Genomic DNA, 11,882 nt, shown 5'->3' on the forward strand with positions numbered 1-11,882 from the left:
GACTGGAGCCCAGGGGTGACGAATGCACACATGGTGGTGCCCACTTCGACTTAATCAGTCATACTGTGTTTGCGCAAAGAACGACTGGCGCTACCAGCGGCGAAGGAGAAGGAAAGTTGAGCGAACCACAACTGATCTAAGTCCCATAAATGCGTTGTGTTGCTAGTTAGCATGGTAAGGCTGAGGAATTCAATAAAAAGGCAGCTAGTGTTGCCAAAGGAGTGACTAGCATTACAAAGCAAAGGCCGCAATCATGGAGTGTGACTTCGGCGTAACACTTCCTCGTTCCCTCTCTGGCCATCGCACTGCCACCAATGCCAGATACAGATTTAAGTTTATTTAAATGCAGGGTTTACATGTTTTTACTTAAATATAAATTAATATCGGAATTTACTATTTGGAGGTTGGAAACGGATTAAACTCATTTACATTATTTTCTATGGGGAAAAAATGCTTTGGAGGTTGTACAACTAGGGACATTGATCATTTCACAAGAAAGAATTATGTTGGAACTCTGAGGTTCTGTGAATTTTTTTGGGGGGGGAGTACTACCAAGTTCAAAAAGTTCTGAAACATTGAACAATTGGAGAAATTCATTCTGAAGGAATGCGTCCCGCCTGTTAAGGTTCTGATCCTAAAAAAATGGCAGACAAGTAAATCAGTCAGATGGTCTTAAAGTTCGACTGTTCTAGCAGAAAAACGAACAAAATTTGAAGCAAAAGAATGAATGCCTTGTTGAAGAGGCTTGTAAGGGAATGAAGAGGCGTGTGGTACACCTGCTCAGTTTTGTTCAGCATCGGGTCATTTCAGCTTGCACTCTCCTGAAGGCACGCAGCGTTACTGTCAAATGGCCTTTTATTTTATTTTATTATTTTTTTTGTGAGCTGCTGCGAGAACCTCCTCGCCTCTCCAAACACCAGCAGACCACTGACACGTGCTGAATGAAAACTGATCTGGCTTGCAAAAAAAACTACAAATCCACTACAGTACTCACAAAAATTTAGGGGGATGTGCTTTCAGGGATGCGGCAGAACCTAATTTCAGCTTCCCTGAACTTTTGAACGCAAGTCCAACTGTTGTGTGTATCAGTTCTTTTTGCACAACTTACTGTTCTTTTTTTATATATCAAATTCGGCACGTTTGTCAACACTTCTTAATGGCGTGTCAAATGTAGAAGATTTTTGCTTTTTACAGGGACCTGAACGTCTCTAGTAGGTCAAGACAGACTGGTAGAGTCACAGAAAGGCATGGAAGTCGATGTCGTGGACCAAATACCGTTCAGAGGACAAAGTTGTGAGGGAAAAGTACTGAAACATTCCACAGTTGTTCGAATTAAGTTCATCCATCCATCCATTGTCTTTGTTACTTATCCTCACGAGGGTTGCTGGAGCCTATCCCGGCTGTCAACGGGCAGTAGGCGGGGTGCACCCGGAACTGATCGCCAGCCAATCGCAGGGCACATGGAGACAAATGGCCGCACTCACAATCACCTAGGGGCAATTTAGAGTGTTCGATTAATGTTGCATTTATTGGAGACGTGGGAGGAAACCCACACAGGCGGATCCAGGATCGAACCCGGGACCTCAGAACTGTGAGGCCAACGCTTTACCAGCTGAGGCACCGTACTGCCACAAATTATATGGAAGTAAATTCGTGCCACCAGGATTTGAATCTGAAATGCCACAGAAAACAAAATTTGAATTTGAAATGTAAAGTGATCCCATTTTCAATAGTTGCTACAATTCGCTGTCCAAAATTCACCATCTGTGCCACCAGGCAGGGTTACTTCAGGTCAGAACCGAACAGCCAGCCAATCGCAGTTACGCTTTCTTAGTCACGTGATGTCACACGCTGGTTCTGACCTGAAGTAACCTTGCCTGGTGGCACAGACGGTGAATTTCAACTATTGAAAATGTGATCACTTTTCATTCAAATTGAAATCCAGTTTTCTGTGGGATTTCAAATTAAAATCCTGGTGGCACGAATTAACTTCCAGAAGTTTACCTGTGAAGATCATAGCAGATGTCCGGTGTGACGGTCTGAGCGCTGCCCCGTGCTGAAAAGTCTCCTTGTGATGAATGCGCATGGGTGACTGACAGGAGAACTCTGGGTACGGTGTAGACCCGTACTTGGAAATCCCCCGGTCTCACAGTTCCCCTTCTTTTACGTAGAGGGCGCTAACATACGTTACATCCCTAACCTAACCTTAAAACGTCGTCTTTTTGAGACGTTCATAGCAAACGTGAACGCTCGGCGCCAAGTTGTCGAATGGCGCACGTCGACGCACGGATGGGGACCTTTCAGACTGGCCGCATGTGCGCATTAATCACAAGGAGACCCTTCAGCACCGGGAGCGCTCAGACCGTCACCCCGTCCCTGAAACCTCCCCCGAATGCCACGCATCCCCAAACCTTTTCGTCATTAGTGTTTGTGTCTACTTCGGCGTCCGAGTAGCAACCCACCCCTCCAGCCGCTGCTTGAAAGACCGAAAGTCCAGTGTAACAATGACGATAAAATTGCACGCGAGCCGCACGGCTGCAACCCGGAGGTCCAATTTCACGAAACCTGCTCTTGCAATTGCCAGACTGAAAATGTTGCCAACGTTCAAGGACGAGTGTTGTTTGTTTTTTTAAAGTGCTTTGCGTAATTATCCGACCACCCTTCTACTCCGGTACAATGCAGGCCACAAGTATTTGACAGTATGACCACATAGTATCCTCCCTCCCTCCCTCCATGCAGGTTTTTTTTATTCCGTTTGTAGCATAGTGATGACGTTACTGCAGTTGGAAAAGATGGGGGCAGGGGGGCCAGTTTTTCTACACGAAATGTCGAGGTCATTTGGGGTCATTTCGGCCCCCTTCCCAGTTCCGCTTTTGACATTTAGCCGTCAACTGTGGTGGATGGTTTCAATTTTACCCCCCCAAATAAAGAGTTGATTGAATGTAAACAACACAATTTATGCCAGAATCTTTTTTTTTTAATTCTGTTTTTATTGACTGTTTTGAGAACTTGGGGGGGGGGGTGTGGAGGCCTAAAATGGGTGACGCTTAGAAACTAAATAATAAGAATATCCTCTCTTTGTTAAATCGCTTTTTTTAAATTAAGTCTTTAATGCTTTCATCATCGTGCAGCAATTCAATTGCCGATAACCGAATATGAGAACTGAAGACGAATCCATTTTTTTTTTTTTGTGTCCAATGGAAATCGTGTGTGTTCTTCTGTCCCATTTTAGCACTTCCTGCCCCCCTCCCCCCAATAAATGCCACAAGATATCTTCATATTTTATTTCTTTTCCAGATTTAGGATTGTACGACATGTTCAAGTACAACAAAAAAATACAATAAAATCACAAAGTTTATTTTAAATTACTCGTCTTGGTGTCCAGTTTCTGCATAATTTTGAGCAACTTGTGCCCCAAAATTACTGCTCTTGGTTGGTTTTTGAAGCTAAATGAAATTCAAATTAAAAGTGATCACTCTTTGAAAATGGTACACACAAAAAGCTAAAAAGAAAAAAACATTGGATGGGAGAGAGGACAAATTATGACCAACTCCCCAGTCATGGAAATTTCACATTGAGAGTTGTGTAATTGCTGCATTAATTTAGCATTTTTACCAAAACTGTTTTTTTACTGGGCGGCAAGGTAGAGCAACCGCTGATAGCCTTGGCCGCACAGTTCTGTGGACCAGGGGTCAAAAATCCCAGACCGGCCTGGGTGAAGTTTGCATGCTCTCCCCGTGCCCGTGTGGCTTTTCTCCGGGCACTCCGGTTTCCTCCCACATCCCAAAAACGTGCATTCATCGGAGACTCTGCAACTGTTGTCTCCATGTGAGGATAAGCGGCTCAGAAAATGGATGGATCGTATATAGAGATGTGCCTTGCAATTGGCTGGCAGTTCAGGGTGTACCCCGCCTCCTACCCGATGACACCTGGGATTGGCTCCAGCACTCCTGTGACCCTCATGAGGATAAGCGGCTCAAAAAATGGATGGATCGTATATAGAGATGTGCCTTGCAATTGGCTGGCAGTTCAGGGTGTACCCCGCCTCCTACCCGATGACACCTGGGATTGGCTCCAGCACTCCTGTGACCCTCATGAGGATAAGTGGCTCAAAAAATGGATGGTTATTTACTGTTTTAATATTATATAACAGTAAGATCTACAATTTATTGTACATTATCAAGACACATTTATTGCACTAATTGGATTGGTTTCCCCCTAAATTTGGTTAAATAAATGTATGATTTATTTTCATTTTTATTTATCCAATATATGTTATTTCTAATAATTGTACATAATATATTGGCATATTTAGATTAAATTATTGTTTTATAGGATATAATAAAATCGTGTAGAATTCAGTAAAAGTACGCCTGAATAATTTTTTTTTTCCCACTGCGTAACTGCACCCAACTTTCTACGTGGTTTCCAATGACGTAATTTCCCTTAAATGGCCCATTAGGATGTGTTACGCCATATCCGGTCAGGTCTCGCTTCCGGGTGCGGCGAAACTGACATACCGGAACACGAACATGGATTAAAAAAAAAAAATTTAAATTAAATCCCACGCAGGAGGAGACAACGGCGGTGTCGCTCGGACACAATGACACGCTTCGGGAAGCGCGTCGCCTCCTCGCTTTGCTTTGTTTTTTCTCGTTAGGAACGTTTTTTTGTTTTGTTTTGAACCGGTTAGCCCACCATTGTCTTACTTGCTGCTTTAGCTCTGAGCCCTGTTAGCATTAGCGACGGACAAACAGGTTTCATCTGGGCTGCGTTGTGACGTCACTTGAACTGAGCTCGTTGAAAGAAACGTCCTCCAGCAGGTGAGTCTAGACAGCGTTTATTAAAATAGCTAATATGGTTTTTTTTTTAGTCTATCAGTGTTTGACTATTTTTTTTGCCGACTTTTTACTGTTTTTTACTGACTACTCCATTTTAATGACAGTGCTTGGGACTAGGCAAATACAAATACGTTACTGTACTTGAGTAGAACTTTAATTATTTTTCTGCCAAGAAATACTTTGTTCATGTAGTTAAATTTATTTTTATCAGATGTATGTCCTAAAAGCTCCTGTACTTTGGCTATTTTACCTCAATAGAGTGTCTCCCTTACATGGACTATAAATATAACATAAATATAAGTATGTGTGTGTGTGTGTCCCTCGCCATCTTGTGTGTCACCACCACCCTCGGACCAATCGGATAAATTAAAGATGGAAAAAAATTCACGCTTTACCTACCACCTGTGTTCTTTGACCTCTATGACACACAAGATGGCGTAATTGGGAAGCTAGCCATTGTCTGTGGCTTAACGCCCGTGGTAGGTTCACCCACGTCAAAAACGGTCCAGGCGAAGCACGGCTCATAAACCCGTACCACAAATACGTGGACTTGTAGAACATGTTCGACCAAGTCCCGCATGGAGTCCTGTGGGGGGTCATTTGTTAGTATGGGGTACCGAATCCCCCTGATACCGGCTGTTCGGTCGTTCCCTGTAGAACTGGTTTCAGAGTTTGGTCAGCATTGCCGGCAGTGAGTCGAACTCGTTTCCAGTGGTGAGAGTTTGACTCCGCCAAGACCGCCCTTTGTCACCGATTCTAAACCTGTTCTCGACGGTGACACGGACTAAATGTCTTTCCTGGAGCTGATCAGTCGGCAAATTATGACATCAAAAGCGATAATCTGTCGATCAGGCCAATAAAATTTGTGTAAAGTGTGGTTATTATTAATAGCAAAAACATTTCTATTCCCAACGCTCTGATGACTAAAGGTAATATCCGTAACATTAGAAAAGCCCCCAAAATCCTGAATAAACATCCTTGAGTTTTTGAAGCCAAAGTCAACACCGTGGTGGTGTGTTGCAGTCTTGCTCCTCCACAGCGAGCGATGAACAGCCTGTCGGTCGGCGAGCTGTGCGGCCTCTTCTGTTGCCCGCCGTGCCCCGGCCGCATCGCGGCCAAGCTGGCCTTTCTGCCGCCGGAGCCCACGTACGCCTTCATCCCGGATCCCGAACCGGGCCCGGGGGCGTCTGGGTCGAGGAGAACGTCCAGCGTGCGCGCTCGCGGCGAGTGGAAACTCCACCTGACGGAGCGCGCCGAGTTCCAGTACACGCAGAGGGAGTTGGACACCGTGGAGGTGACGCTCGCGCAGTCCAGCCGGGGGAACAACATCGGCTGCATTTACGTCCGCTGCGTTCCCAAATCCAGGTGTGCCCGACCAGAACCTGAATTGCTCTTTTTGTACAACGCCGAAATGAGGCCAACCTAGACATTTGTTGCGGCGGCCGTCGTTTTGCGTGCAGGTTCACGGTGCTGTTTTCCCACGGCAACGCGGTGGACTTGGGCCAGATGAGCAGCTTCTACATCGGCCTGGGCACGCGCATCAACTGCAACATCTTCTCCTACGACTACTCCGGCTACGGTGTCAGCGGCGGCAAGCCGAGCGAGAAGGACCTCTACGCCGACATCGACGCCGCCTGGCACACCCTCCGCACTCGGTACCGGCAAGACCTTCCCTTCTACATCGACCTATATTCGAGCCTTTGGTCCGTGAAATCGTATGAATTTATTCCCGAGTGAGTCGCGTTCGTTTTGCAGCGTTTCGGGGGTGTGCAGACTTTTGCAAGTGCCTGCATCACGGTGCATTTTTATATATACGTATTTTGAATTTTATTTAGCGCTTCCGCGTGTTGCCCGTCAGGTACGGCGTGAACCCCGAGAGCATCATCCTGTACGGCCAGAGCATCGGCACGGTTCCCACGGTGGACCTGGCGTCCAGGTACGAGTGCGCCGCCGTGGTCCTGCACTCGCCGCTCACATCGGGCATGAGGGTGGCTTTCCCCGACACCAAGACGACGTACTGCTTCGACGCCTTCCCCAAGTGAGTCCCGACGCGGCGAACTTCGGGGCAAAATTCTGCAAGTGCGGCTCACACACGTGTTTGCGGCCGCTCGTAATTCAGGTTTACTGTAAAACTTACAAAAAACAACAAAAACGTACAAAAAATTGTGCCCTTAATCAAACCAAACAATTTGATCAGAGTCTGCTAAATTTATGCTAACACAATGCAATGCTAATGAAACTAGCATCAAAGTTATAAACCACCAAACAAGTGATAACGTCAGTGGTGCAGCAACACAGATAGACAGACAATGTAACTGTACTCTGTCGTGTTGTTATTGCGCTGTGAAAAAATGACCATTATTATTATTATTATATAATTGGCCGTGGTGGTCTAAGTGGATGCACCGGAAGGACTCGCACAGTCCATTGAATTCAAACCTGAAATTCGGCTACTTTTCTAACGGCCAGTACCGCAAAGTCCGAGTCGACCGTGTCACGTGTGTTCGGCAGCATCGAGAAAGTGTCCAAGATCTCGTCTCCCGTGCTGGTCATCCACGGGACAGAGGACGAGGTGATCGACTTCTCGCACGGCCTGGCGCTGTTCGAGCGCTGCCCCAAGGCCGTGGAGCCCCTGTGGGTGGAGGGCGCCGGCCACAACGACATCGAACTGTACGCGCAGTACCTGGAGCGCCTGCGACACTTCATCGGACACGAGCTCGCCTGACGCGGGCGCCCGCTCCGACTCCAAAACGCAGTACGCCGCTCGCTACCTTGACTCAGGATTGCTCCAAGTTGTTTAGTTTGATTTTATTTTATTTTAAAACCATACTGTAATGACCCGGAACTGGACAGTCTAGCACACAAATACAAAAAAAAATATTCTCATGGATCTGCTGTGGGCCACTGCTCACGCCCAGACTCGCACACACACTTACTGGCAAACTATTCGTCACTTGCTAAGGCCCCGCCCCTTAAAGGCACACATCCAACACCTAGAGTCTACATTAATGACACTTTATAAAACCAGTTTATTGATGTTCTGTTTTGATGAGAAAGTACCGATACCAGTTTTAGGTACCCGGCCTTAATCGTGACGGCTGCCGATACTCCCACACCAAGTCCTCCTTGCCACTAGTTGGCGCCACACTGCAACGCTCACGATGTTCTTGGATATCGGTACTCTGCGTCAACGAAAAAGAGCGGTATCGTGCATTTCTCATTTTTATACGGCTATTTTTGGGGCTTTTGAAAAATTACTGAATGGCTTTTAGATTAATTTCACTCGAACGATGATTTTGTTATCCGAGTAAATCGAGTCACAAACTCGATCGCGGGACAAATTCAACTCGTCAGTTTTTATTTATTTTTAAAGGGACTTTCATAAATCACTTTTTTTTCAGATTTTTTTTTTGGGGGGGGGTGAAATGATGAAACTGATGATTTCTCAGGAGATTGTTTTTGTAGATGTCAACAGTTACGTGGAAAAAAACATTTCAAATATCTGCACATGTACCTGTGTTTCCCAATCTTTATTGAGCCTGGGTGCATATTTTAAAAAAAAGAAAATATGAATACTGCAATAATGATCTGGTCTCAGTTTAGTGCCAAATTTCAAATCTGATTGCATTATTCACATTTTCTGAGCAGCCAAAGATGGAATCACAGCGTAATTGTTTTTTTTTTCTGCCCCCTAGTGGAAGATCCTTGAATGGTTTTGCCTGTCACGATATGTCGGTAGCATAAATGATAATGATCATAATGATATCTGCACTGATGCAACGAAACTGTCGCTCTACCTCAAAATCTGTCTTTATGTTTTCGAGTGGTTTTGTGCAGCCGCCAGCGAAGCAAAAAAAACGTCTGCGGTCTTTTATTGATTGTAAACGACACGACTTTTTAATCATCTGTTCTTCATATTTTGAATGTGCCGCCTGATTGGTTTTCGAAAGGTGCTAAACGCTGCCGGACGTTCGCGTTCATTTCACGGCTTTCGTGATGTGTGAACCAAAGTTGTCCAGTTTTCAAACCCCCCCCCCCCCCCCGGCCCCCCCATTCACAATCATCCATCGTGTCTGGTTTCCAAAATGAAGGAACAAAGCTAATAAAATCTCATCTTGTTGCGATCTGCATTTTTTTGTCTGATGACATCACAAAACGAAATGAGCGTAGAAAAAAATCTGGCCACATTAAGTTTCTTTCGGCCTGTCCCGTTAGGGGTCGCCACAGCGTGACATCTCAGATGATCGCTCATATTTGTTTGGTGCAGTTTTTACGGCGGATGCCCTTTCTGCCGAGCGGAGGCCCCGGCGGGATACGAACTCGCAACCCCTGGTTTTTTCAAACCAATGCTCTAACCACTGAGCTATGGGACCTCTTATGCATCTTGCAATATTGATGGTCAAAAATCTATAATAAATGAATTGCTGCCACACCAAGCTAGCTAGCTAGCTAGCACATTATAATTATGATTCACGTTTTTTTTTTTTTTATTCAATACTAAAATGTCAAAATATCCCTCCCCACACGCATTAAACACATTTCAACTTCTTATATAAAGCAGCGACGCCTTGAGGATGAAGCGAGTTCTTCAGAATAAAAGTAGTAATCAGGACAATTTATTATTATTATTTTTGACTTGCAAACAAAAATATGACAGCGCGGAACTCAACTCAGTTAACAAAACAAAAAAAGGATTCAAGATAAAGTTTGCTGTTAAACTAAACATCAAAAGAATGACACGTGTTTTAAAAAACAAGCAGTTGACGTTGCTTTACACGATTTCGGGTTAGCTAGAAGCTAATGAACAACGCAAAACGCCATAGACGGGCTAATGAATAGCAGCTACAATTAATGCAAAAAAAAAATGTACTTGAAAGCTTCCCTATAGTGTGTATCATTGTTGTCCTCCATTTTTTATACTTAGAGGCTCAATCTGGCATCGTGTTATAAAAACATGGGCGAAAAATGTTGACAGATGGATGCTAAGCTCCATTCAACGCGCACACACACACACACAAATCCTCTTCAGGGATTAAAAGCAGATGCATGTTTTTTTTTTTATTACACAAACACTAGTATTTAATATTTTATTCAATATAATTTGATCGTTTTGTCAATTTGATGGCCAAACGGATTTCACCCAAAAAATATAGTTAACTATAAAAAAATGAGATGTATCATGTAGTGAAATCAAATATTGCAATTTTGTGTAACAAATGTACTGATAATACTACTGTACCTTTAAAACAACTCGTTTCAATAGTTTGAACCATATATCGTTAGCCTTGTTAGCATAATTGGCAAATTGATTTTTAACTTACTGTTACAAAATTAATTTAAAATGGTGTTTTTCTCGTTTTCTGAGAATATCTAAATAGGATTTTGGCAACTATAGTTTTAGTCCAACAATATGTAAACAGACTCCATAAAGAGTTGGCAGGTCTTTGTAAATGCCACGTAAAAATTATTTTTGAGGAATAAAACACCCAAAAATGTATTTGAAAAATGCACATAAACATACAGTAAATTTAAATATTGACTTGGAGCACTGCAAATGTAAAAAGTGAAAATCCACAAACAGTTGACAGGTCTTTGTAAACGCCACATAAAAATAAATTTTGAGGAATAAAACACAAATAAATGTATTAAAAAATGCAAATAAATGGAGGATTCCACCATTTCCGGGGGGGGGGGGGTATGCCCCGCCCATCTCTAAATAATTACATCGAACTGTGAGTATGAATAAGTGCGTATGAAATTGCAATTTTTGTTGTCTGTTTGACGTGTTGCCTTGGGCACCACGATGATTAACAATAGACGGGGAGTAAAAAGACAAAACAAAATGGCATCATGACAAATGAATAATTTATTGATTCATGTGGAGGAGGAGGAAGAACTCTTTGGCAACCAAGAAGTTGATTTTGATGCAAATTCCGCACAAAGTGGACCACGTGTGACTCATCGTTGAGGACTTAAAAAAAAAAGCAGCAGTGACTTTTGGATGCTCATGTTTGAAATCTCATCGTCCGAAAACAACAACAACAAAAAAAAAACATTTTTCTTCCAATGCACTGCGTTTATTTGCTACCGAAGCGTATTACTGCCACACCCCCCAAAAAAAAAAGTCGCTATCACGATGTGAAACGTGGCTGTTTCATGTTGTAATTACACATTATGTGAATCATTTCATGTTATGACATGAAAAGTTTCATGTTATAATGTGAATCTTTTCATGTTATAGCATGATATGCTCTATGTTGTAACGTGATTTCTTTCATGTTGTTATTTTCACGTTATAACGTAATTCATTTCACATAACACCCTGCCACCCAAAAGGCAATTATTATTAATTAGTAAGTTGACGGCAACTTTTCAGGTTATAACATAGAACTTTAGTTTTTACCGTGATATGTTTCATGTTATAATGTCATAAGTTATCACATGGTTCATTTCGCGTTATATCATGAAACGTTTGTTATAACGTGAAATGAATTGTTACATGAAATGATTCACGTTATAACGTGTAATTAACCATGTTACAACGTGAAACGTGACATGGAACATCCACATTATAACCTCAAACATATCACGTTATAATGGGATGTTTCATGCGATGTTATTTTCATGTTAGAACACCTCGCCCCCCCAGAAGGTCATTAAATTATTATTAAATTGACATTTCACATTATAACGTAGAACATGTTAGTTTTTGCCATGTTTCATGTTATAATGTGATAAAATTACATTACAACATTGTTCGTTTCACGTTATAACATGAAACGTTTCATGTTATAATGTGAAATGAATTATGTTGCAACATGAAATGATTCATGTTATAACATCTAACTAACCACCTTACAATGTGTAACATATCATGTTATAACATGAAACATCCACATTATAATGTGAAACATATCACATTATAATGTGAGAGCAGCAATACGCTTCCATAAATTGGCACATTAAAACTTGGGGAAAAAAATATTGCAAAGCTTTTTTTTATTTATATATATATATAAATATAGCCATTGATGTTCAGAT

General features: G+C 42.7%; 1 protein-coding gene across 1 annotated transcript; it reads left to right on the forward strand.

Annotated features, from left to right (window-relative positions):
• The first annotated feature begins 4,479 nt into the window (after positions 1 to 4,479).
• Positions 4,480 to 11,002, forward strand: abhd17ab (abhydrolase domain containing 17A, depalmitoylase b). The gene is made up of 5 exons (XM_061824151.1): positions 4,480 to 4,823; positions 5,865 to 6,206; positions 6,302 to 6,496; positions 6,700 to 6,879; positions 7,353 to 11,002. Exons 2-5 carry the CDS (start codon positions 5,887 to 5,889, stop codon positions 7,564 to 7,566), a joined length of 909 nt encoding a protein of 302 aa, XP_061680135.1. The 5' UTR covers positions 4,480 to 4,823; positions 5,865 to 5,886; the 3' UTR covers positions 7,567 to 11,002.
• The last annotated feature ends 880 nt before the right edge of the window (positions 11,003 to 11,882 follow it).

The sequence above is a fragment of the Syngnathoides biaculeatus genome, chromosome 7, assembly GCF_019802595.1.
Source record: "Syngnathoides biaculeatus isolate LvHL_M chromosome 7, ASM1980259v1, whole genome shotgun sequence".
In the NCBI taxonomy this organism is placed as follows: Eukaryota; Metazoa; Chordata; class Actinopteri; order Syngnathiformes; family Syngnathidae; genus Syngnathoides; species Syngnathoides biaculeatus.

Excerpts from the sequence above, each read along its gene's own strand:
- abhd17ab (XM_061824151.1), top strand. The coding sequence starts at position 5,887 with ATGAACAGCCTGTCGGTCGGCGAGCTGTGCGGCCTCTTCTGTTGCCCG. Across the intron at positions 6,207-6,301 it reads CGCTGCGTTCCCAAATCCAG|GTTCACGGTGCTGTTTTCCC; the intron begins GTGTGCCCGACC and ends TTTTGCGTGCAG. Across the intron at positions 6,880-7,352 it reads TGCTTCGACGCCTTCCCCAA|CATCGAGAAAGTGTCCAAGA; the intron begins GTGAGTCCCGAC and ends TGTGTTCGGCAG.